Source organism: Pezoporus flaviventris, unplaced genomic scaffold (assembly GCF_033815535.1).
Source record: "Pezoporus flaviventris isolate CSIRO_AGI_PZ_B2104156 unplaced genomic scaffold, CSIRO_AGI_Pfla_v1 ptg000034l, whole genome shotgun sequence".
NCBI classification, from domain to species: Eukaryota; Metazoa; Chordata; class Aves; order Psittaciformes; family Psittacidae; genus Pezoporus; species Pezoporus flaviventris.
Window position 1 is genome coordinate 572444 of NW_026892582.1, and position 26860 is coordinate 599303.

The window sequence follows — 26860 nt, forward strand, 5'->3', positions numbered from 1 at the left end:
GGAATGAATGAAGTGTGGGAAGGGAGAGAAGAGAGAGGTTGTTTCTCTTCTTTGATGCCCAGATACTGCTGGCATTGATGCAGCTTTCACAGCTTCACCCATAAAGATGGTCTCTCTCAAGAGCATCACTTAAGGTGACGCAGGAGTCAGCACAGGGTGTCATCTTTTCCTTTAATATATTTAGCTGTTGCCCAGCAAACTACTTCCATATTTAGAACATGGGAGGATTCCTTGGGTCTGAACCTCAGCATGTTTGTGAGGAGGAGGACCTCCTAATCCTGCAAACACGCTGACAGCTGTGGTCAGTGCAAAAGGTTTTCTTCCTGCTGCCTCCTCTACAGCTCCCCTCCTGCAACTCCAACCCCAGCTCCTTTCCCCAGCAACTTCACAGCTTCTTGAAGTACTCCCTGGAAATGCAGCAGTGTAGAGCTAGCCAGGAACCTGGAGAGACCCATAAGTGTCCCTGTAGTGTGAGAGATGACTTTCATTTACCATTCCTGACATCTGGCTGTAGAATCTGCCCTGAGCAGCTATGTGATGCAGAATGCTCCAGTGCTGCCAGAATGGCTGTTCCGTATTTTAAGTACTACTTGCCTTGCAGGAAGCAGGCTGTCATTTAAGAATTCACATCAGCACACATTATGTTGATGACTTCTTTCTGTTTTATCCAGCCAGGATGCACTTAGTATCTGCATTACAACTCATCCATTGATGGAAGAGTCAGACAGGTAGGATGTTTGGGTTGTTTTATCTCAGTGAAGTTCTAGGTGCTGTGGTTTCTTTAAAGCTGTAATGTTTCCAGGATTCATCACACTTCAAGTCGTACCTTCATGATCAAAAGTAGTTCTTTTACCTTTTTGTATTTACATAACTACGCATTATTCTTTGACGCAAAAGCTCATTATAGAATTATATTGATATTTCAGTGCTAGAAAACACTATACCATACTGCAGCAGTCTGCTGCAGCTAGCAGCTAGTTTTGCTAGCTCCACACATCTTGCTGGCTGGGGTTTATCCCATAGTGAGTCCTCTTGTTCACACTTACTTCTACCAATCTGCTCATCAGTCTCCATTTAATTTACAACAGATGCATTATGTCTTGATTTTGGCTATTCTGTCTAACAGAATTTTGGCTATTCTCTTTCCAAGAGAAAGTAACGAACCGCAATGTCTTCTTAACCAAATACATTGCTTGTTTTGCTTTAGAACTAACTATTAATAACATCTTCTATAAAAAAAGCTTTACCTGATCTTTAGTTTTGCCCAATAAAAAGCCACTTTCTACAGTTCATGGCCTTCACCTGCCTTGTTCAAAGGAGGCAGCACCTCAGTTCTTCCATAAGTTACTCCATGAGGTCTCAGAGACATTCAGATGGGTTTGGGACTCCATTTTTTCCTTTTTAATGGGAGGACTTGCCTCTAAATCCAGCTTGCTGAAATGTGAATGGGACCAGCAAAGAGACCCTTTGTGTACTGCACCCATTCAGAAAAAGAACTCCTGAAGGTAGAAATACATTTCTGTGCTAGGACAGACAAGATACTTCTCCTGCCTTTGTCAAGAATGGAACCTTTTCCAAGTATGGGAATTAAATCTGTGTTATTTCCTACCGACTAATGTAATAAGATAGTGGAGAAATACTAGAGATGGAAAAATTAAGAATCTACTGCTATCTAAGGGTTACATGAAATGAAATGTTTTGTTGGTAAATGCCTCAGACTTATGCAATTGCCGAATTGAATTGAAACAGGCAAAAGCACTGCTTCTGCTGTATATGCAGAAAAATCTATGGTCTTTATTCACTAGACATTGACATTGCTACAAAGACTAATTACAGGAGAAAGCGACCGAGAGGTTCACATTTTGTGCAGCCTCCAGGTCACTTTGCTGCCTCATGACAGCCTCACTCTTCCTCTTCTATCTTCTTGCCATGAAACTCCCGGCTCTTGGCTCGGAGCTTGTTGACCTGGGACTCTGCAATGTCAGCCCGCTCCTCGGCTTCCTCCAGCTCGTGCTGGATCTTGCGGAACTTGGAGAGGTTGACATTGGACAGCTCCTCCTGTGCGGGGAGAGGGAGCTGGTGGTGAGCAGCCCAGAGCAGGTGCTCCCTGCACCTCAGCCTTGAAAGGCTACAGCTCTTCCCTGGGGAAGGCACAAACTTCCATCCCCCACCCACTACACAAAAGCACCACACAGACCTCCTCATCCTCCCTTATTCAGGATCTCACTGTGACAAGCTTCACCAGCACCATGTCACACTTGAGCAGAAATTCTGTCACTTGGATTTGTCATTTATGTACTAATCCTCCCACTACTTCATGCACAATGTATGAAGTAAAAACCATTTTAGACTGAAGAAGAACCTGATGCCTTCTGCCATTGATTACTAGCAGAGTCATGAACTCTCAGTCAGTTGTGGCCCCTGGAATTGTTTAGTCTGATCTACTGTGTAACACAGGCTGCAGAACTTCCCTCAGTTCATCCCTCACTACTCCAGGGTGCCCAGAAATCAGAAAGACCTCCTGACAGGAAACCAAATGGCATGGCCAAGACTGGCGTGTCTTGGCAGCTTCTTTCATACCCCTATCCTGGTAGTCACAATCATGGCAATGAGCCTGCTGCCCCAGTGGAAGGTGCCTGTTCTTCAAGCAATACTTACAGCCTCCTCTGCTTGTCTCTTGTAGGATTTCACTTTCATTTGCAGCTTGTCCACCAGATCCTGCAGCCTCAGAATATTCTTCCGATCTTCCTCAGACTAGAGTGGTTGGCAAACAGAAAAGAAAGTGAACTATTATTTCAGCATAATGTGAGGTTAAGAATTCCCTTTGGGGATGGTGTGTGAAAAATAGGACTTGCTGTGAGAGCAAGGACACCACCTGCCTTACCTGGTAGGTCAGCTCCTTCACCCTCCTCTCATACTTGCGCACACCCTTCACGGCTTCAGCGCTGCGCTTCTGCTCAGCATCAACCTCCCCTTCCAGCTCCCGCACCTGCAATCACAAGCCCATCTTTGGAGCTTCCCTGCTATCTCTCCAAGGCACATGCTCACTCTTGCACAAACACCAGCCCTACGCACTCTGGCCTCCAGCTTCTGGATTTGCTTCTTGCCTCCCTTCAGTGCCAACTGCTCAGCCTCATCCAGACGGAGCTGCAGGTCCTTCACCGTCTGGTCCAGGTTCTTCTTCATCCTCTCCAGGTGGGCGCTGGTGTCCTGCTCCTTCTTCAGCTCTTCTGCCATCATGGCCGCCTGAGGAGAGCAAAGGGTCAAAGCCATTTTGGGGCTGGAGACATTCTGGGGAGATAGCACTTCTTTTTGAGCACTAAAAGGAGCCCCCAACTCACATCTGTGATGGCCTTCTTGGCTTTCTCTTCAGCATTGCGGGCTTCCTGGATGGTATCTTCCATCTCACCCTGGATTTGGGCAATGTCTGTTTCCAGCTTCTTCTTGGTGTTGATCAAGCTGGTGTTCTGTTGAACAACAACAAATATTGTCCCCTTAGTTCCAGAACCAAGCACTGGGTTTAATAATTGTGTAAATTTAAGGTTATCATCTATATATCTAATATTAACATTGTCCTTCAAATGATGCATCTTGTGAGGTCTGACACAACTAGAGAGCAGTGTTCTTGAAATTCTAAGGAACATTTCTGACTGCTGTATGTACAATCCTACTCATTTGGCAATAACACAATTCTTGGTACAACGGTAACAGTTCTGGTTCAGGTTAAGCTTTTTGCTACAAGAGGTGATTTAAGAATTCACACACATGAAAAATGTGGGAAGTGAAAGAAAAAAGGGTCTTGAGGTTTTGAATTGCATTAATCAACCTGAGTGTGGAGGAGCTGCACACGTTCAGTGGCATCCAGAAGTTCCTGCTCAGCTACTTTTCTTGACCGTTCTGTCTGCTCCAGGGCTGCCCGTAGCTCCTCAATTTCAGCCTGCAACAAGTTTGCTCTGCGCTCCACCATGGCCACCTGCTCCTTCAGGTCCTCCTGTGTCCTCAGAGCATCATCCAAGTGTATCTGTGTATCCTGGAGAGGGAAATAAGAGAGGTTGGGAGGTGGCTTTTTCCTCTATTTTCCTGTTTTTACATCAGTATAAATCTGACAGAATTGTACAACAGCTAAATATGTAGTTGATTCATTAACCAGTGAGCACCAGTTTTGTTGTGCTGTACCTTTAGGACTCCCTGTGTGTTTCTCAGGTTCTTCTGTGCCTCAGCAGCCAAGCGATTGGCATGGCTGAGCTGGATCTCCATTTCATTCAGATCTCCCTCCATCTTCTTCTTGAGACGCAGAGCTTCATTCCTGCTCCTGATCTCAGCATCCAGGGTGCTCTGCATGGACTCCACAATTCTGAGGTGGTTTCTCTTCAGCTGGTCGATTTCCTCATCTTTCTCTGCTATCCTTCTGTCAATCTCAGCCTTGACCTGGTTGAGCTCAAGTTGGAGGCGCAGGATCTTTCCCTCCTCGTGTTCTAGGGAGGCCTAAATAAAAAAGAAGCAGGGTGTTAGTGAAAGAATTTTACATACAGCTCTTCTATTCCAAGATACGAATTATAAAAAAAAGAAAAAGGGACCCTTTTTTTTTGAATGTTATGGAACCTGAGGCTTTGACGTTCACTGACAGGCTCAAGGTGTTTCACTCTGTCAGTAGACCTCTCTGGAAGGCAATCAGTATGGACATGTACCTCAGCTTCCTCCAAGGCAGCCTGGATTTCAGATTTCTCCTGCTCAATCTGCTTCTTGATTTTCTCCAGCTCATGAATCGCTTTCCCTCCCTCAGCAATCTGCTCCGTGAGGTCAGAAATCTCCTCTGTGGGAACAAGGACCAATGGCATGGTCAGGCACAGAGCAGAATGGGAAGGGCCCTCACACACCAACGTGACAGGCACCTTTGCCCACGTGCAGGCACAGACCCATGTGAAGCGGTGGGTACTGGTGGGTGCTGAGAAAGCCCTGCCAGGAGCAGAGGGCCAGGCACTTACGCTGCAAGTTCTTGTTCTCGCGCTTCAGCGTTTCCAGGTGGTCCAAGGACTCCTCATAGGCATTCTTCATCTTAAACAGCTCCGTGCTGAGAGAGCGACATTCTTTCTGGGAGGCTTCCAGCTCAGCCTGTGTTTCCTCATACTTCTGCTTCCATTCTGCCAGGATCTGTGGAGAAAGGGGGTGTCAGTGTGGATGTGACAATGAGGAGGGGATGCTCTGTCCAGGAGCCCCCAGTCTGGAGCCTGAAAGACCTTGTCAAAATTCTTCTGCTTCTTATCCAGAGCTGCACAGGCAGCATTTGATCTCTCCACGTCAATCATCAGGTCCTCCACTTCATTCTGCAGCCTCTGCTTTGTCTTTTCCAGGGAGGCACATTTGGCATTGACAGCTTCAACATGTTCCTCTGCATCCTGCAGGCGCTGTGCCAGCTTCTTCCTGGAAGAAGACAAGCACCGGTCATGATTTGAAAACAAAGTAGAGGCTTTTCAACATAGGTTTTTTCAATGTAGGGCATTTTAACACTTTGTGGTTATATACCCTATGCTCAGATACCCACTAATATTTTTTTTTAACATTTCTGATTCCCAGTCTTAAGCAACCAATACACCTTCTATATCTACTGTCCAAAGGCTTTCTGTACCATTCTCTGGGTCAGGGTATTCTTTTCCTCTATGTATCCTACACCACATTCTTTGGATGATATACTTTAGTTCAGCACTTACCTTGCCCAAGAGCACAGTTTTAATTTTTTTATGACAATATCACAGTTTTATCTTCAATTTCTGTAGTTAGTATACCCCTTTAAAGTCTTCCCCAACTTTCCCACATACTTGGCCTCCTCCAGCTCCTCCGTGCGCTGAATAGCATCCGTCTCGTATTTGGTTCTCCACTGGGCCACTTCACTGTTGGCCTTGGACAGGGCACGCTGCAGCTCCCCCTTGGCTTCCTGCTCCTCCTCATACTGTTCCCGGAGCAAGTCACAGTCGTGGCGAGCAGACTGCAAGGCGTGGGCCAGTGCGTTCTTGGCCTGGGTAGAGAGGGGGATTGTGACAGTAATGGTAAAATCCTAGGAAATCTTTCCTAATGAATTAGTTTAACACTGGGAGCATGACATCTGATGGGGTGTTTGCAATGAAGAACAGATGTAGACCTGAGGATAGAATCCGGTAATCACATTCCCTGCAGAAATTAAAAACTTCCTACACTGTGGCTTCTGGTAAGCAGACCCTATTGCCACTCGGCAGTGTGGAGGTTAGAATATTTTAGCTGGCCAGCTGTAGGAAAAGTCATTACCTTTATTTCTTCCTCTAGGTGCCTCTTGAGCTCCTCAATCTGTTGGGTGAAAGCCTGCTTGCCTCTTGACAGCTGAGAAATCAGAGCATCTTTCTCATCCACTTGGCGTGAATATTCACCTAGGAAAGCACAAAGAGAGAAAATATATATGATGTCATTTGTGACCCAAAATTTAGAAATGCTCTTCCTTTCAAGGACATAGAGGAGGTTCTCTCACCTGACTCTGTCTGCAGACGAGCTCTTTGAGCACTGAGGTCATTGATCATGCGCTGGTGCTCTTCTTCCTTTGTCTTAATCTCACTCAGCTGGTCTTCCAGGGTGCGACACATCTTCTCCAAATTTGCCTGTGTGGTAATACATGGAAGTAGTTAATGATGCTAATTCTCAATAATAGCAGCTGCAAAACCTTAAATTTAATAGCAGTCTGTTGGGGCAGAAATATCTAGGAGGTATTTGCGTACCTTGGCTTTGGAGACGGACTCCATGTTACTGGCCAGGTCGTCGATCTCCATCTTCAGCTCGCTCTTCTCCTTCTCCAGCTTCTGCTTCACTCGCTGCAGGTTGTCGATCTGCTCCCCAAGCTCAGCGGTGCTGTCCGCGTGCTTCTTGCGCAGGGCAGCAGCCGTGGCTTCGTGCTGCAGCGTGGCCTCTTCGAGGTCACGACGCATCTTCTGGAACTCGGCCTCACGCTTCTTGTTCATCTCGATCTGAGCTGCTGTAGCCCCTCCTGCTTCTTCCAGGCGCTCGCTGATCTCCTCCAGCTCCCTCGAGAGGTCAGACCGATGCTTCTCTGCTTTTGCCCGAGAGGTTCGCTCTGCCTCAATTTCCTCCTCCAGTTCCTCAATACGAGCCTGGGGAACATCAGGGACCATTCACACCCGTGTCCTCCTCTTACCTGACCTGAGGTTTTGTGACAGGGGCAAGGAACAGAGACTTGCCTGCAGCTCCTTGATCTTCTTCTGCAATTGCATGCCCAGAGCTTGTTCATCCTCAATTTTGCTCTGGATCTGGCTGATTTCAAAGTCTTTCCTTTGGGCAAAGAAAAGCATTTTAGAGCTGAAAGAAAAAAGACAAGCACTGCAGACCTGCACCCACATGCTCCACACCACACTTACTTCTTGAGTTTCTCATCCAGCTGCTGCTTATCGTTTTCCAAATCCATGATGCTGTCCTGGGCCAGCTTCAGGTCTCCTTCAAGTTTCCTCTTGGCTCTCTCAAGGTCCATGCGCAGTTTCTTCTCTTGCTCCAGGGACCCTTCAAGCTAAAGGAAAGACCATCAGTGTTCTGTTGGTAGTGTCTGACTGTAACAGCTTTAATCTTATATGCATCTTTACTTACATCGTCCACTTGCTGCTCCAGCTTGGTTTTAGCTTTGGTGAGTGTATTGACTTTGTCCTCTTCTGCCTGCAGGTCATCCAGTGTCTGCTGATGGGCCTCTTGGAGGGCTTTCTTCTCTTTTGTCAGCTTGACAATGGTCTCATCCAGGGCTGCCATCTCCTCTGTGAGGTTTTTCACCTACAGATATAAGCATGCAGTGAAATGTTCACTTTGCAGTACTTAGACAGGAGTCACATTATTCCTTTTGCTACTCAAGTGAGGGCCAGCTAAGATCTTCCAAAGCTAACATGTCCTCGGTAGCAGGCTCTTTTGTTTCAAGAAGCAATGATTTTTTGATCTCTTTTGTGATTCCCTGTGTGTGTACCTTGTTTTCAGTGGCATGCTTTTCCTTCTCCACTTTGGCCAATGTTAACTCAAGGTCATCAATATCTTTCTTCAGCTCTGAACATTCATCCTCCAGTTTCCTCTTCTTGGCTGTCAACTCAGCATTAATTTCTTCTTCATCCTCTGCCCTTTCAGTCACCTCCTTCACTTTGGCTTCCAGCTGGATTTTGGTTTTGATGAGCTGGTCACATCTCTCCTCAGCATCAGCTAAAGCATCAGCTTCCTGGTGGCAAAATACAGGAAAGTTTATTTTATGTTGAAGGAACATGTGTGCATCAGCAAGACCTTTGGGATTACTGTTTGGGAAATGATTACTGCAGAATTACATTGCAAAGTAGCAATTTTGAATGTTGTTTTGATCACTTTTACCTGACCTTTTTCATCATCACATACTGTGTCTAGATACATACATTTCACCTTGTTAATTGCAGGTGTGTGGGTGGCTTACTTGGATTTAATTGATGTTTTCCTTTTCTCCTTTAGAAAGTTATGAGTGATAGTGTTTTATAATTCTGCATATTCAATTTTATGTAGATGCACTGAGAAATATAAATAATTCCACCCCTGAGAAAATATTTGAAACTTCCATTAGTACATTTGTATCCTGCCAGTACACTAAGTAGATACTAGATGGATACTAGAATTCAGTGTTCCAGAGGAAGATTCACCTTTTTGCTTGAATGGACACTTCAAGGATACTGCCTACATGTTGCCTAAGTGTCCCGAGAGGCCAAATGGCTTTGGAGAAAACATACAAGGCTGGTCTTGTGTGGTAGGATGCAATGGGCATCTGTGTCTTCTGGGGGCTACAGGAGGCTGAGTGAGATATGCTATAAGAATATACATGTTGATAACTGAATTAAGGTATAGTTGGTCAATCCAATCGCTGTGTCTACTCCACTAAATACACAACAGTGACTGCACTGACGCCTTATGTCATGGACTCGCATGGAGACATATAAGCATTAGGACTAACAAGTTATTCTTTAACTTTTTAATAGTGAGACTGGGTTGGAAAGAAGGTGGCCTGAATTTTACCTTTTTTTTACATGGCATGCAATGTAAATTATTTTGTAAAGGCAGATATGTGTGCAATTTGAGGGTTCTGTAGTATGGAAGAAGGGTTAGATATTATTTTCTCATTTCCCCTGTTAAAAAAGTAATTCAGAAGTCACTCACAGCCTGCACTTGGAGCTGCAGATCGTTTTTCTCTTGCACCAGTTTCACCATTTTCTCCTCCAGCTCCTTCCTCTTTGCCTCAGACTTTGCAAGCTCTTCCTTGGTTTTCTCAAATTCTTCCTTCATAGTGGCCATCTCCTTCTCAGATTCTGCACTCTTCAGCAAGGGCTTGATCTTGAAGAACAGCTTCATCCAAGGCCAGTGCTTCACATTCATGAATGCACGAATATTGTATTGGATGCAGAAGATGGACTCCCTGAAGGATAATTAAAATGTACATCAAATAATTTCAGGAGGATGAGTGTCAACACTTTCCCCTAACTGACTTTAATTGAAGATGAGAAATGTCTACCTTCTCTCCACCATTCTCTGGTACTCCACTCTACTCAGGAAGCCCCTACATCTGGCCTGTGTGCGAGTGATGAGCTGTGCCAGCTTCTCATCCCTCATCTCCTCCAGGAGTCCCAGCAGCCCAGCTTTGAAGAACACCTTGAGAAAGGGAATGTTGCTGCACATCACTGGCAAGTAGAGCAGAGCACAGAGATGCAGTGAATGACTCAAGAAAGATTTGTACCTTGGTGTGACCAAATTTGTACTGGGTATGGTCCACATCAATTGACCCAAGAAGCTTCTCAGAAGCCTTCTTGCTGTCAATGAACTGTCCCTCTGGGATTGCACTGGCATTAAGCACCTTGTATCTGTCAAAGGAGAAAGGAGAAGGGTACTTTTTCTCATCCAATACACACTAGCTACTGAATGCACCAGCTCAAACTAGTTGAGGCAACAGAACACAGCCTGAATGAAGCCATATGAATGAACCAGAGTTACTTACAATGATGCTGAGAAGTGCAGCGCTCTTACCTCTGTTTGAAGTCAGCATAGAGCACTCTGCTGGGGAAACCTTTCCTGCAAATCCTGATGCCTTCCAGCACACCGTTACAGCGCAGCTGGTGAAGTACCAGTTCATGCTCCATGGCACCTAGCAATACAGACCATAAATGAACACCAATTTCCAGCGCAGAGGGGAATGGCTGTATCAGAGCAAATTCTCTTTCTGCTTGAGCATCTTACCAGGTGTTTTTGTTTCATTTGGGATGATGCAACGCACAAAATGAGGATGAGTGCTCCGTAGGTTGGTCATCAGCTTGTTTAGGTTCTCCTGTGGGAACATACGTTCTAGCTTAGTTTAAAATTTTACTTTCTATTTTCTGCATCTTCATGCCAAAAATCTAAGACAGTGAATCTTAGGAGGAAGTGGCTTTCAAATTTAAAATATAGATTTAATTAATTTTATGTATTCTTATTAAAATAAGAAAACCAAAATAAATAAATCCTTCACCTTAATCTGGAGAAAATAAACAGTAGTGTGTGAATATTTTAACACAAGTCTTTACAGGATTATTTATATTACATCCCAGACTCTAAAAGATTTTTTTCACAAAGAATGTAAGTGAACTTTTAATGAAATTCAGGGAGCCAGCTGAAGATTGCTTGACACAAATCCCAAATGTGAACAAATAATTACTGGAAAAGCAGTGAATAACATCTGCTCAATTCATAATTTCTATTGTTTCATTATAAAACCAACATCATGAAAAGAACAGGATTTTATATAGCTCAGATTTGAAACTATATTTATGTTAATTTACTAATAATGCAATTCATACTTTACCCGGAAAAGAGCTGAGACTGTCTGGAAAGAAGAACCCTTCTTCTTGCCACCCTTCTTTCCCCCACCAGCTCCACCACCACTAGCCTCTTCAAAAATAAAAAGAGTTTTTAAATATCATCTCTTTTTTTTTGCTGCATCTTTTCATATTAAAAAAATGTTTGCAAACAAAATTTTAGAGAAAAAAAGAATTTTAGAAAACTAACCAGCTTCTGCTCCACCATAGGAGGCAAAAAGTAAGGCCAGTGTCTTTACAGATGATTTCTGGTACAACCCAATGACAGTTTCATTCAGAGGGTCTTTGTTCTTCTCAAGCCAGCCAGTGATGTTGTAGTCCACTGTGCCAGCATAGTGTACCAGTGAGAAATGGGCCTCAGCCTTGCCTTTGGCAGGCTTTGGCTTCTGGAAGTTGCTGGACTTGCCCAGGTGCTGGTCATAGAGCTTGTTCTTGAAAGAGGTGTCAGTTGCCTTGGGGAACATGCACTCCTCTTCCAGGATGGAGAAGATGCCCATGGGCTGGAAGATGGTACAATAAAGAAGAGATAATGCTGTAGAATAATGCGATCACTACTTGTTCTGAAAGAGAATACAGTAAAATACAGGAAGCTGATAAACAAACCAATACCCTTGCCATGAAGAGTATTTCTTTCTAGAAAAGTGAATTTAAAGGATTCACCTGCTTGAATCCCACTTTGGCAGAGTGCTTCAGGAATGTTTTTTTATGCCAAAAACTATGCTAAAAAATTGCGAGGAGAAATATTATATTTGAAAATATCTTTCAAAAATGTGTCTGTTGTATATTTACTCCAGTTTCTCTACTTTTAATCAAATCCCTAAGTTATATGGAACTACAAGAAATCTCTTTCAGTTTCTTGCACTCAAAGGTCAGGTACTGACTGTATTGGCCTGTACTTACTTTGCTGTGAACCATCTAGAAAATTATTGTCCAAATAACTTCATGCAAGGACTTTTGAAAAAACATTTTATTTTACTTTGGGTGGTAGTCTGTGGTTTTGAAATAAAAATTAAAAATACTTTAATCAAGCAAGTGGAGATACTTTCCACTCAGAGTAGGTGTGTGAGGAATAACTTCCATAGTTACCTGTGGACTTCTTAATATCTCTAGTGCATAATAAGCAATAGTACAGATTAAAAGGTATTTCAAGAACTATAACTGAATGCATGAACCTGATAATGGAAGAAACCTTATTTTCTAATAGCATTTACCATTTTCAATTTAAAATAATGAATTTCTAAAATTACCAAGCATTCTGAGTTAAAAAATTACCTTCTCAATGAGCTCAATGCAGGCAGCCAGGTCCATCCCAAAGTCAATGAATGTCCATTCAATTCCTTCCTTCTTGTACTCCTCTTGCTCCAGCACAAACATGTGGTGGTTGAAGAACTGTTGCAGTTTCTCATTTGTGAAGTTGATGCACAGTTGTTCCAGGCTGTTGAACTGCTCAGTGGAAAACAATCAACAACCACCCATCATCAACATGCACAGCTCTCGATCATTCTCAACCCTTTATAGTTAAAACAAAACCGTATTATCAGGACTACACCATAACAATACCTATATGCAGCTCCCCACAGAAATATCTGCATAATGAAAATAGATTCTTTCCAAAGCAGATATTTCTAGTGGACCTCCTAAAATTCATGAAGCATTTTGGCATATTTTTTTATTTGGCCAAAACAGTCCCAGTCTCCAATTTTTAATCTCTGATTAAACACTTAGGTATTAATTTGTTGGTTATTTAAACAGTTTACACATTTAATCTCTTATATATTTGTCAATGGGTCTTCAAATCTTAGTTCTGCTCTAGCTCTTCTCCTATAATATTATTATAATTATGTTGGGTTTTAAAAACATCACTAGCATTAAGCTAAAACTGTTGAAATATTACAACAGATAAAATTCTATTAGTTACTTCTACATAAACAATGAAACTGTTCTTGTACATATGAAGCTTCTGAGGATTTTGCTCTGTGTTACAAAAGAAAATGAAGGACTTTTCCTAGAAAATTGCGGATGACTATCATGTTAAACCTTCAGAAGTTTATTACTCTGTGATATAGCAATCTACCCCTGCAAGAGTAGTCCTCAAACCTAGAATCCTTACATCAAAGATCTCGAAGCCAGCAATGTCCAGGACACCAATGAAGTACTGTCTGGGCTGCTTGGTATCCAGCTGTTGATTGATACGAACAACCATCCACAAGAACATCTTCTCATAGACAGCTTTTGCCAGGGCACCAACTGAATTGTTCACCTAAACCAAAGAAGAATGGAGAAGAAAAACAATATTCAGAGCAAATAGTAAGAGGTACCAGCCAGAAGCTCCCAGTCTCCAGGTGGTTGTTACCTGCTGCACAGTTTGACCCTTGGTCACATATTCATTCCCAACCTTGACTCGGGGGTAGCAGAGGGCCTTCAGCAGGTCAGCTGAGTTCAGACCCATCAAATAGGCAGCCTTGTCAGCCACTAAGTAGAAGGAAATAGAAAAATTAAGACTAACAAGACATGCAGGATTTTGAGCAGAGAACCTATTCCAAAGCAACTGAATTAATGAACAACATTATTGAATGTCCCTGTGGTCAAATTCTTCTTAGTGGATCTTAGTTTAGAGAAAACACTAAAGTCATTAAAACAAAATTTATCTGTTTTGAAAGCTTTTCAGAGCAGTACAACTAAATGGTATTTGTGTTTTTGAAATCCTCACGGAAGTATCCAGAAACAATATATTTATTAAAACTTCATCCTGAAAGCTGAATTTCAACACTTCAGGCCATGCTAATTGGCATTTGTAAGCCAGGCAACAAAATACCAAAGTATTAGCAGGCTGGCCACTTGAGTGGTGGCCACTAATCCAAGGCATACACTTAAGTACTTGGGCTACCTGTATTCCTCGGCAGCAGCTATAGTCCTAAATGGGAATACATTCCAAAACTAGAGGTAACATAAGTGCCCTCTTTGGTAGACTTACTGTTATTGTCATAGCAGAAAGCCAAGCATATTCATTCATTTAGGAGCAAAACCTAAAAATTCAGTCCTGAAGCTGGCCAACTAAGAGCATTCTTTTGAAGTAGACAAGACTTAATAATTTTAAACCATATATGCATTAGATGATAGATAATACTTGAATGATTAAGTAGCCAGCTAAGAAGAAGGGACCTGTTAGCTCCTCCCTATCATGGTGTACCTATGCTTCACTTAGGTAATAATAATACTACGCAGTGGCAGTTACAGATTTGAATCTCCAAAGGAGAAGAAATAAATGGAAAAAAAGTTCCCTTTTACCTGAGCAAAATTCCTAAATGATTTGTGGTTTATGAAGGAGAAGTTCTAATACTGGTGGCCCAGGAGAGAATTATGGACATGCATGCAACTTATACTTCAAAAAAAGATCAGGTAGTAATTGAAAAAAGTGTGTATTTTGGATGGCAGTTTCATATGCATGTACTAGCTCACCTAAACACCTTTTCATACATTTCCATTCTTCCCTTTTGCCATCTTCCATGTATTTAATTATTATTGTTACTTCTATTTCTAACAGGTAACCACAGATGTTGCAAATACCTTCGGTGCCATCAGGCTCTGCCTGCTCCTCTCTTTGTTTCTGCTTGAACTTCAAGTTCCCATAGTGCATGACAGCCCCTGTCAGCTTGTAGATGGCTGTCTTCTCATCAGCAGTGAAGCCCAGGATGTCAATGGCACTCTGCAAGAGGTGTAATAAAATAAAGCTTTGTCTAGAAGAGATGAAAATAGGTACAACATTTTTGATTCTTACTTACATCTGTAGCCATCAGCTCCTCCTGGTCATTAATGCTGGGAACAGTGATTTCACCTTGACTAACAAACTGGTAGTCGTATGGGTTGGTGGTGATAAGAAGCATGTCTTAAAGTAAGAACAGGAGACATGAAGGTTGAGTTTAGCCATGCAAGTAATAGTGCAAACTGAAGTTCAGCAATTTTTCCTTCAAGTTGATCATTCTTCCTACCTATTAGCTCTGGCTTCTTGTTGGACATGATTTGATAGAATATGTGGTAGCTTCTTTCTGCCTTGAGCTGGAAAGTGACTCTGGACTTCTCCAGCAGATCTGGAATAAAAATTCAGTTAAAACCAAGAAGAAACAGTTAAAAAAAAAAAAAGGAAAAGAGACGGCAGAATAGATGGCTGGGTGAGAATGTTGGATGGATGGATTGTGAACAAACAGTTCAGGCAAATGTCTTACATGTTTCAATATCAGCAGAAGCAAGTTTTCCTGTGGCACCAAAGTGAATTCTGATGAATTTGCCCTTTAAAAGAATAAAAGTGTCTTAATACTTATATCATAAAAATACATCTAAAATTAAGAGGTTTGATATTTATTCTACTGGGCACAATATTTCTACCTAGAGACGTTTTCTTAAGAATCTGTTATATTTCCACTATTGACAAAAAGTTGTCTTCTACATTTTTAGCCATAAAAGTCATTCACAGAGGCATAGCTCTGTATGTATGCTGAATGTACAAATGGGAAGGAATGGGTGGATTGCATTAGCCAAAGTCTTCTAACCCTATCCTGCATACAGAGTAGTCACCATAATGATATAGAAATAACAATTCAAGTAGTTCAGCTTTTAAAGGTCTTGTATCACATAATCCATTTCAGTTTCAATTATTTAAACTTGACATAAATCAAACTTATTATACAAGTAGAAACTCTCTCTCCCCACCCTCTGTCTCCCCACCCCCTGCCCGTTCCTTTCAGTCTTCTTTTACTTTCTTTGTCTCTCTCTTTCCGTCTTTCTTCCCCATTTTTTCCTAACCTCCCTCTTTTTCTTACTTGGCATTCTGTCTGTCTGCATTTTAGCAAAAAAGCAGAGATATAAGTAAAAATAAACAAAACTGTTGTTTAACACTACAATACATAATAGTAGAAAGAGTATGGGATCAGTTACTTTGATTTGCATCTCAGTGCAAAGCAAAATTGTTTTTTGCTTATAGAATCACTCTTCCTGAGGTCTGGAGATCTACCTTCAGAAGAAGTGATAAAGTCATGTTAAGAAAATTCAGTCTCACTCTTGAAAACACAATGGCTGAACAACAAAAAAGAATGACTGCCATAAACTCCTGTTTACTGTTTTTTCAGGAATCATTTGCTTAATCCACTTACGAAGCGTGAGGAGTTGTCATTCCTCACAGTCTTGGCATTTCCAAAGGCCTCCAGCAGTGGGTTGGCGCTGATGATTTGATCTTCAAGCGTTCCCTGCAGAATGACAATTATTGCTGGTTATCCTTTCCAAAAAACAGATCAGAAGCAGAGAACAGCATAGATTCCAGCCAGTGTCTATTAATTTGCCTGCATTTTGCCTGATGTCTGCTCTTCCTTCTTCTTGTCCCCACTCGCTGCAATTGTTGCAAAGTACTGGATGACACGCTTCGTGTTCACAGTCTTCCCTGCTCCGGATTCTCCGCTGTGCAGGCAAAGAGAGAAGCACAGGGCGTGTGGTCAGGCAGGAGGTCCCCTGGCACCAGGCAGCCCCACAGGGACCAAAGCAGGGAGTGTACGTACGTGATCAGGATCGACTGGTTCTCGCGATCTATGAAGGAGGCAGAAATACAGTACATTGAGTTTTAAAACTCAATAAACAGCACAGAAAGAAGGAAACATAGCTAGGTAAGTTTAATGTTTTCAACTCTATGCTGTCATGTTGACTTAAAAATCAAACCAATCAAACAAAAACATCTCCACAACACCTCAGTAAGTGCAGAAGTGTCTTTCAATTAAAATATTAGAAAAAAAGATGTGAAGATAGTAAAACACACAGTGTTATGTGCATCAGAACCAGGGAAGCTTTCAAAGTCTCCTCATATTAGTGAGACAGAGTATTCCTTCAGAGAATTTCATGGTACAATCCCTCTGAGAAAAAGAGAACCACTCACCAGTCAGCATGAACTGATAGGCGTTGTCAGAGATGGAGAAGATGTGTGGAGGGGCCTCCTGGCGCTTCTTGCCTCGGTAGGCCAACACCACCTCCGGGTTGTACACCGGCAGCCACTTGTAGGGGTTGACGGTGACACAGAAGAGACCCGAGTAGGTCTGTGGGGAAGGGAGACAGCACGTTGGCTTCCACTTAGGCTGGCAGAGCAGTTCCTCCCAGCTACCCAGAGGAAGACTGCTGCTGGTACTTACGTAGATCATCCAGGCTGCGTAACGCTCTTTGAGGTTGTACAGCACAGCGGGTTCATGGAGGTGGGTCATCATGGCCATGTCCTCGATTTTATCGTACTTGGGAGGGTTCATGGGAAAGATCTGATCATCCTTCACGGTCAGGGTCTGTCAGAGGAAGAAGGAGATGTACGTATGTCAGCTAAGAACTGAGAGTGAGAATTGAATGGTGTCCTTCAGCCTTGCTTCTTACTCACCTCTCCACCTTCAGTCTTGACAGTGACCTTCCCCGATTCTTTGCTCTGGATTGTCCCTTTCACAAAGGATTCCTTAGGATGCACCACAAAGACTGATGATTTGGCATCAAAAGGCTTGTTCTGCGCCTCAATTCTCTCCTTTTCTGATTTTCGGAGGTAAGGAGCCGCCTCCCCAAAGACGGCCATCTCGGAGTCTGACGACATGGCTGCAGCTTGTGGAGAGGCTCGTCAGCAGAGAACACTGTGGAAGAGCAGATGTGTTGTTCAAAAAGTAAGCAGTTGTTAGTAGAAGAAAAGATGGGAAAAGAAAGATACTGTACTAATATTATTCATAGCTTTTTTGGATATAATTGTATATGTTTTGCATTGGTGTGAGTCAACATTTGTGGAAATTGTGGAAATTATTTTTCAGGAGATCATTTGTGGTAGGATCCACTATACTGAAATTACATTTAAATAATCCATAGTCACTTAGTAGTCCACTGTTTAGGCACTGCACTGTGAAGTTAAGAACCTGAAAATTTCTTCCAGAAGCAGAGGCATTCTTTTAAAATTTATTTGAAATTAGTTTCTTCCTAAGTGATACTAATTCAGAAAGCTCAGAAGTCTCATACACCATTGTCTTAAATGGTATATAGACAACTCAAGTATCTTGATGGCTTTGTTTCATTCTCTAAAATGTTTTTAGTATTGTATTAATGCTACAATTATTTGCTAGCTTTAGTGAGTTCTAGAATCCAGGAATAAATGGCTACAATGCCTGTGAAAAGAAGAGTAATGCTGTTCCAAAACACACTGACAACTCTATTGCTATTAATTTCTTTACTTTTTAAAAATCAATATAATTTCAGGGGATAACAAGTTAAAGCATGAAGACTGAAAATCAGGAATTCTAAAAGTTAGGTATTTTAAAGCCAATAATATTTCTCTGAAAAACTCCCCCCCCCCCCCCAATACTGTGAGCAGATAAGGAAATCTTTTTCTTTTTTAGTGCTATCATGTATAGACATATGTACCTAACATTCACAAAATCTTTAATATTCTGTTCTATTAAAATGAGAAAGCAACATGATAATTCTTCCTTTGTCCATGAAGGAACAGGTGGCTGCTTATAGATGAGGGCTGCAGCTTCCATTTTTTGAGGTAGAGAACAGGCTGAGCAATAAGAGGAAAAAACAACAGTGTTGTGTTTTACAGAGATGACAAGCAGTGTATTCTGCTCGTATTACAGCTCTTTCTACTCCTACTTCTTTAGTTATTTCATAACAAGTTTTGGGCATAATAACACATTAATTCATATGCTCTGTTTTAATTACTCTGCTCATCTTGGTCCAGTTCCACTGTTGCAAGAGCAAAGACTGGAAGCCAGCTTGCCTCGCTCCTTGTTAAGTCAATTAAGCAGAAGTGAGGAATGTGCCCATGGGGATTTACTCATCTGCCAACAGTGGTCAGAGACTTCAAACACAGCCACTCAAAGATTGGACCTGATGATCTTTCGAGGTCACTTCCAACCTGGACTGTTCTATGATTCCATGATTCACTTGAGAACTTTACCAGCCTTGGGCACCCCACTGCCTTTGCTGTAATCACACTGGGTTTGAATATAGGGTGAAGCAGTGACCCGTCCAGAAATTCCAACCAAAAGGATTTTTCTCTGCCCTCTAAGAATTAATAAATCAGGCTCTTACCTCTCTTGATACCAGATGGGTGGCTTGCAGGCTGGCAGCTGGTCAGTACTGTAAAACAGAAAAGGCAAATCCTTACTTGCTGCTGCACAGAATTCCAGAGTGAAAATAGGCAGGTGGCTGGAAAGCAGATTTAAAACTTGAGCTGAGAAAATGCATGCTGTCCTGGAAATGAGTGCTGGAGGCAGCAGGAATGCTGTGGCAGGCTCATAAGGGCACCATCCTTTCCCTCCAAGCCTGTGGATACCATACACTTACCTTGAAGCTTTCCCTGGAGACAGGGCAGACTTGTTGCAGGGATGTTTTATATGATCTAGTCTGCAGATGCTACAGATGCCTACTCTTTCTTCGGTCAAAAAATTTTTGGCAAACCTTCTTTGGCAAAGCATTGTCTGGCAAACTGAACTAAGGGCATAATTGTCATTTGACATGACTAGATATAATTAGAAATTTTTGCTGTCTTACTGACTATATGAATACATGTCCTATAAATAATTTGACAAGGGTGTTAAGGAGGGAATCTGGACTCTTCAAGGCACTTACGGAACTTGGATACTGGACTTATGGATTCTATTGCTGGCTTTCCCACCGACCCACTGTCAGTCCCAGGGTGGATTGCTTGGTATGTCTGTGCTGCAGCTATCCCAGCTGTACAATGGAGATGACAACATTAATCACACTATGTGATGGTGTGAGGCTTATAAGAAATGCCTGAAAGCAATACATTAAGCAGGCCACTAAGAAGGAAATAAGTATTACTAAAAGCATTTGGCAGTTGTGTTGTAAAAATTCTGAAAGTAGAGGAGGAATCTAGATCATTCAGTGTGATAGTGCTGGTGCCTGGGAGTCACAGACATGCAGAGAGACAAAGAGACAAGAGACAAAGGCCAAGAGACAAAGATTCTGTCACAACAATAGGAGGCTGGGGACTAGCTGAAATACTGGGTTGGAGTCTCAGAGGGAGATATAAGGCCACTTGTGGTGTATGAAGAAGAGCACACATACACTCATGCACATATATCCATCTGTACACTTGAATGGGAGATTGTCCAAGAAGAGTTATTACAAGCCTGTACATGAATTCGTGCTAAGAGGGATGTCATAAGGTATTCTGTGATTTCTTCTATCTAGGTCAGTGCAACTAAACAACAGGTGCTCCTTTCTTTCCTTGATGATATTTTAATTAATCAGAGAGTAACCACGGTAATTCAGGAAAGGACATCAATTCTTTCTTATGTCTTTTTTTCTAAGTCTGACCTGTCAATCTGTACCTTAAATAAAGCAAATTGCTGAGGTAAAGATTTAGGACTGTAAAAATCTATGTAATTTGAATATTCATTCCCCTTTTCAACAAGGAGTTGGTAGTCTCTAAACAAACCAAGGGGTTTTTTTCCACTCCTACTGAAATGCCTGCTCCTGCAGAATTACAGAGCAATTCCACCATTCCACAACTCAGCTCACACATCCAGAAGACAATCTAGGTAAAGAGGCTGTGTATACATAAATACACAGCACTTCTTTCCGATTCCTCTAACACGAAAACCCCACAATCTCATCTGAAGCCTGTCTCTCATATGCATGCTCCCACTGTCAAATTCAATAACCAGGATGAAAGCTAAGACTCCTTCAGTCCTTCCCTATCCAAAACTCACAGAAACTACAATCTTGCACATTCACATATTCATATAGTTCCTGCAACAAAAGTTGTCAACAGGTTGCTGCTCTATCAGAGCACTAGGTATAGGTGGAGGACAGCCCTGATAGTCTGAGAAAGGGGGATTTGCTGGTAGTCCTGGGGAATGACTCATCTGGTTTTAGGGAAAGGGCGCTGTTATTTGAGCTGCTTTAAATGCTGTCAGATCTAAACACACTCTTCTTCTGGTCATTGCCATTTTGGTTATTGAAAGAGGTCAAGGGCACAGGGACAAAGTTAGAAAAATGATGCCGAGTATACAAGGGTCCAGCATCAGGTGCTACCCTGTGCATTAAGAGCTTGCTCCAAGAAGGGCTCTGACATTGCAGCACCCACATTTTGTGTGGCTGGGCCTCAGCCTGGAACCCAAACCTGTTCCAAATTGAGGCACTGGGGTGTTACATGGTGTCTAGCAGCCCAGTGGGTTATTGGTCCTGGCCAAGAAGGGGACAGGAGGGCCTTGGCAGATCAGAGAATAGGGTTAAGAAGATCATGTGAGGAGCAAAGATGTCTAAGACCTCTCCCAGGACATGAGAGCTGAGGATTTTCTCCCATCAGGTTAAAAAGGGAGCTCTGGTCTCCTATTCCCATGGAAGCTGTAATAGCTGAACTCTAATGGCAGCTTCCTCCAGCAGCAACAGGTTAAGTATTAAGTAGAATGATAAAATGACTTGCATTGGAAGGGCCTTTCAAACATCATCTAGTCCCACACAGCTGCTGTGAGCAAGGATATCTTTCTCTAAGATTAGATTGCTAAAAGCTCCATCCAATCTGAACTTGAACGCTTTCAATGGTGGGGCATCTGTAATTTCTCTGGGAAACATGTTCCAGTGCCTCACCACACTCATAGTAAAATATTTCTTTGTTATAGCTACTCAGGATTTACCCTTTTTCAGTTTAAAACTACCGCTTCTTGCCCTGTCACCACAGGCATTGATAAAATGCCTTTCTCTGTCTTTCTTACAAGCCCCCTGTACATACTGCAAGGTGACAAAAAGGTCTCCTCAAACCTTTCTCAACTCTAGGCTGAACAACCCAAACTTCTTTGTAGGAGAGATGTTCCAGCTCTAGGGTTATTTTTGTGGCCCTCCTCTGGATTGGCTCTAGCAGGTCCACATCTTTCTTGTGGTGGGGATCCCAGAGCTGAAGGGAATACTGCAGGTAGGGTCTTAAAAGTAGAGGGGGAGAATCACCTCCCTTGAAACTGCTGCTCACACTTCTTTTGAAGCAGCCCAGGATCCAATGGGATTTCTGAGCTTCAAGCACACATTAGTGGCTCATGTCCACTGGTATCCCCAAGCTCTTCCCCAAGTAGCTGTATTGCTTTTCCTTGAGGTCCTGCTCGCAGTAGTACGTAGCAAGCCTGTCTTAATGCAGCACTATAAGACTGGGACAAAATGCCTTCAGGATGTTCCTGGATCTCCAGGAGCTATATGGAGAGTCCTTCTGAGTGTGACTTTGGGGGCTGAAAATCTTTGAATTTCCAGTGGCCAGTGACAAAGCCTGTCTTCTCAGTAAAGCTGTTCTGGGGTTTTGCTGGGGTTTTGTCTAGTCTGTGGACCCAGGTGTGTAACAGTCAGGAGTAAGGCAGATGGCCAGGCAGCTCTGGGCATGCAGTCTGCAGAGGGAAGGTCTAGTTTGGAAGGGAAGTAGCTGGTGTGTTGAAGTGCCTCTAGGTGTTGGCAGTCAGTCACTTAGCAGTGCTTTTAGAATGGCAAACTTCAATGCACGTCTGTTCACAAAAGAGTTTAGAAACCAGAAGCCTCCTGTGGAATTGGTTCCAACCCCAGGGTCACTTCTCAGGCTATGGGAAAGAAGAATTCCTTCCTTGCTCCCTAATATCCTCTCAGTAGTCAGACGACATTTCGTTTAGCTGTAAAGAACTGTTCAAGTAGGTTTGATCAGTGTTCCCAGGAAGATACAACTGTACCCTCTGCGTTATTCCAGAGCTATATTTTGTGAGGGTATTGCATTAAAGGTACATGAAAGATATGCCCAATTCACAATTTTACTTAAGGAAAAAATATAGTTTTCTGTACATTTCAGTGTGGTATATCATTAATATCAGGGAAGATAATTGAAACAATATCCATTAAAATTCTGAAATAAAAGTGAATATATTTTATCATCAAATTTTATTTCCCACAGTCCTACAATATCCATATGTAAGCATGTAGGAATATTCATGTGTTAACTATCACGTTGCTTTACAACTTTTCTGTGCATGAGCAACATGCTATTTTCCAATGTATTTCACAGTCCTAAACTCAGGTGACCACCTGTATTGTTATAAATAGAGACAGAGTGCTTTTTCTGTCTTTTCAAATACTCTAAATTATCTGGACTTTTTTCCAGTCTTCATCTTTACTTAAAAGTCTGCTTTACAGAACTATCTTTTTACTGAATTGTGTTATCGAGTTCAAACTATAGGCAGTTTCCCCCCTGTGGTTGTCTTATATTGTCAAAAGGCAATGCAAAAAATTCAAATCACAAAATGATGAAGAAGTTTTGGTTAGCTTATGGAGCCTCACACAACTTCTACACATTCAGTGAAATGAATTTGAAGAGAGTAATGATGATGTGTGTGTGCACTCAGGCACAATGTCAAATTCAGTTAATTTTCAGTGTGTAGGGGGAAGAATATAATCATCTGTGCTCTGCCAGGAAAGCTGAAGAAAATGCCTCTGTACTGAGCTTACCTAAAAAATGAAACCTGCTCATGAAAGAAACTGTCCTGCTGCCTTTTCCAGTAGCCACATGGTTTAGGGCAGCACTGACCTATCTTCTCAGTATGACCTTGAAGTGAGCCTTTCGAGGCTCTTTTCATGTTACAGCAACAGCTGAGAAAAGAAGTAGCTGATTCCAACTGCTGACAGGATTTAATGGAAACTCAGCACAGGACGGCTGGAGAAATTAATTCCTTCTTATGTCCCCTCTCTGATATTAATGTACCCTGCTCTTTGCCCCCATTCCCAGGGTGACATATAACTGAACCCTTCTCATTGTCCCTCTCACATCTCATTCTATGATCAAGCAGAGTTCCTGAGGGAAATAACACCATGTTGAACTATCATGGCAAAAGTTTGTAGTGCATCAGTATCTGCTTTACAAGATCTAGAATCCAAGGTAATGGAGACAGTCAAAGTGGTATACATTAATAGAACTGAAATTCTCCAGTATTTTTATCCTTGACCTAACTCTGATCCTACTTGGTAGCAGATAATTTTTGTTCGCTCAGGTATACCTGGGGCAGTACCATGTTGAAAAACGTGCTCTTGTATTTATGTCAGTGCTATAGTTCAAAGAGAAAATTCAGTGCAATTAGAAGTATCTTAATGATGTTCTGATAACTGCGCTTTCTGTCCACTTAAGTAGCAAGGAAAGCGATAGTTCCCAAGGATGTATCATATGAAGGAAACTGTGCCATCTCAGAAGGCAATGCTGCAAACCTCCTGCAATGCATTCAGTATCTTGTCAGGAATGGGAAGCTATGTTTCTTCCAAAAAGCAGGCAATAATTTAGAGACAACTTAGCTAAGGGATTGACAGGAAATCAGCCTCATGTCTTGGAAGAAACTCTCAACTATCTGATGAACTGAAGGACCAATCAAACTCTGGCTCCATATAAGCTACAAGTACTTAATTATAACATGAGATTTAAATAGTGATGTTTTCAATGTCAAAACAAAGAAACAGTCTAATTACATAGCTGGAATGCAAAGTTAAATTCACTGGTCCACATTTACCTTGCTAAATGTTGTTCTGTTGACACTGATGCCAAAGTCAGGAGTCCAGACACCATCAGGTTCTTATTAGCTCCATCAGACCAGGAAGACTGAAAAGGCATGGGCAGGCAGCATTTATATCCATTCACTTCAAGCATACTAGAGGAAAATCTCATTGCTGAGAGGTTTTTTTGCTACCATATAATTACATTGCAAATTACTAGAAAAACTCTCAACATAAAAAGATATTTGAATGTCTTAGTTGTTTCGGACAACTTCCATCATTCATTGCAAATCTGGTCACCTTTGCCTCACAGATCACAGCTGACAGCCCCATCTCAGTGACATCTCAGAGTTCATTTGCTGTTCTAGAGGAATCCCCTTGCTGATATTAGATTTGACAGTATGAGAAAATGTTAAAATCTGTATTTTCTATTTTGCTAGTTGTCTTATACCTTTACCTGGATAAGAATATATAAAAAGAGATATTTATTTACTTGATATTTTAGTGATCAGCTGTAAAACACTTTGTTCATTGAAAGAAACAGCTATAGACCACTGAAAAATCTTGCCAAGATTTGACATTTTGACTAAAAAAAACAACAAGTATAAAGGGAATTAAGATGAAAAATGTAGCTTATTTATGTATTTTCCTTGAAAGTACATTGGTAAAATCATTCCAGAATAACATGGTGTCATTAATAACTTGGATGTATGTCAAAAGTTTGCCAGAACTTACAACCCATAATATTAGCACAGTGCTACAGAAGTCTTCCAAGAGTAGATTGATGTAGTAGCAGCCCCTTCACAGAGACTGCCTGGCTGTTTACAGTTCTTGGTAAAAGCACTTGGTGTCCAAAAGAAAAACTTACTTAACAGGGATATAATCAGTACTGTCATTAGTGTTTTGACACACAAAGACAATAGAAACACAGACAAGAAATACTGAAGAGTAATTCAGGTGGAAGAATTGAACTAAAATATATGGAAACTATAGCCTGAAACATTCCTAGGTAATCTTTATCAAAATACCAGTGATTTTTCTGCTTTCTGCAGCTTTCAACAGAAAGGTAAAATATTTCACTGATTTTTTTTTTGTGTCCATCTCTGCTCCATGGTCACAGGCTGAGGATTTCAGGGAGTAATCCCAATGATTACTACCAAGGAAAATAAACTAAATGTTAGACTGAGGTTTTCAAGGCAAAGTGGACAAGCAATTTGGACTACATTTATAGAGGTTAAGATGGAGATGAGCACCAGAGGAACATCATGGAAAAAAAATGGATATCCAGCACTTCCATGTCACTGAAACTATCAATACAGATAGCAAGCACCTCTTTGATCTCCTGCAATTGAAAAGGCCTGGTGAAATCAAGGAAAGTTTGTAAGCAGCCTATTCTAGAGTGTTCTGCTTCTGTAAAAAGCAAAAATTTCAAAGAAGTCTCATGTTCAGTCACTTAGCCACTCTCATGAACACACCCTGAGGGATTTGAGCTACTCATCCTTTGTGGCACCTTTATTTTCTTTCACAAAGTTGATCTTTCTCCCAGCAGTGATTAATTTATATTTCCTGACATGTTGGCCTGTAAGCTTCTTGCAAAGATGTCTATATCCCAGAGTCCTCAATTTTATTTACCTGCTCTAAGTTCACAGACATTGGTGAATTACGTTGGAGAAAGCTCCATCTTGTGCTAAGTCTTTGCCAGTACAATGCGCTATCCAAAGGAACATCTGCCCATATGGAAAGCCAATTACTTATACTGATAAAGTATTAGCAGAGTCCTTGTCAAGCTTTTGGCCTGTGCCAGCTACACAGCTCCTAAGTAGATTCAAAGACATAACTGGACAGCTGGCATTTTCTGGGACAAGTCCCAATACAGCCTGTATCCAGCCTCATCATGCTCGAAACAGAAATAGTTTACTCCTATATGCATAAGCAGTCCCATGCCAGTTGGCCTAAGTTCCTGGACATGTTTAATTTACTAGTGTAGCTGTAGTGCTCCTGTAGAAAGGTTTGAAACAGCCACAGAAACAGCTGTCCCAAGAGAAGGAAGGACCTGCTGGAAGAAACAACAACACCTTAATGGAAAAAGGGAAAGGAAATGGATCTTGCCCCTGTTAGCTTTCTGACTATGTTTCCACCTCTGAAGGGCTGGTCTCTGCTGCAGCTGAATGTAAAGCACAGCAGAGTTGAAAGAGAAGAGATGGAGTGAAAGCAGACTCTGGATACAGGCTGTCCTGGACAGCAGTGCAGCGTGGGCAAGGTTCTGCAGGGCTAACATTCCCATGGAAGAGGGAGGATTCGGGGGTGCTGAAAATAGACCCTTCGAGATGGAGACCAGGCAGCTGCCTCACTCTCTGCCACCCCTTAAGACATGGCCCCAATATACTGTGACTGTCTGTGGGACCAGGAGCAAGAAGTCACATCTTAGCAAGGCAACACAAGTCAAGTGGGAAAGTGGAGGCATCTCAGGGCTGATAGTCTGTACCCCT

General features: G+C 42.0%; 1 protein-coding gene across 1 annotated transcript; it reads right to left on the reverse strand.

Annotated features, from left to right (window-relative positions):
* Positions 1–1779: 1779 nt before the first annotated feature.
* LOC133273579 (myosin heavy chain, skeletal muscle, adult) lies at positions 1780–17484 on the reverse strand. The gene is made up of 38 exons (XM_061461913.1): positions 17266–17484; positions 17033–17176; positions 16783–16939; positions 16412–16439; positions 16199–16313; positions 16013–16105; positions 15089–15152; positions 14855–14953; positions 14648–14751; positions 14433–14571; positions 13219–13337; positions 12976–13125; positions 12138–12308; positions 11056–11365; positions 10853–10938; positions 10252–10339; positions 10042–10159; positions 9755–9878; positions 9533–9669; positions 9181–9436; positions 7982–8224; positions 7618–7794; positions 7395–7540; positions 7218–7308; positions 6741–7130; positions 6497–6623; positions 6280–6398; positions 5817–6013; positions 5238–5421; positions 4986–5151; positions 4689–4813; positions 4177–4485; positions 3827–4030; positions 3342–3467; positions 3076–3246; positions 2885–2989; positions 2659–2754; positions 1780–2058 (listed from the first exon to the last, which is right to left on the reverse strand). The coding sequence occupies exons 1-38, from the start codon at positions 17467–17469 to the stop codon at positions 1903–1905; spliced, it is 5838 nt and encodes a 1945-aa protein (XP_061317897.1). The 5' UTR covers positions 17470–17484; the 3' UTR covers positions 1780–1902.
* Between the last annotated feature and the right edge of the window lie 9376 nt (positions 17485–26860).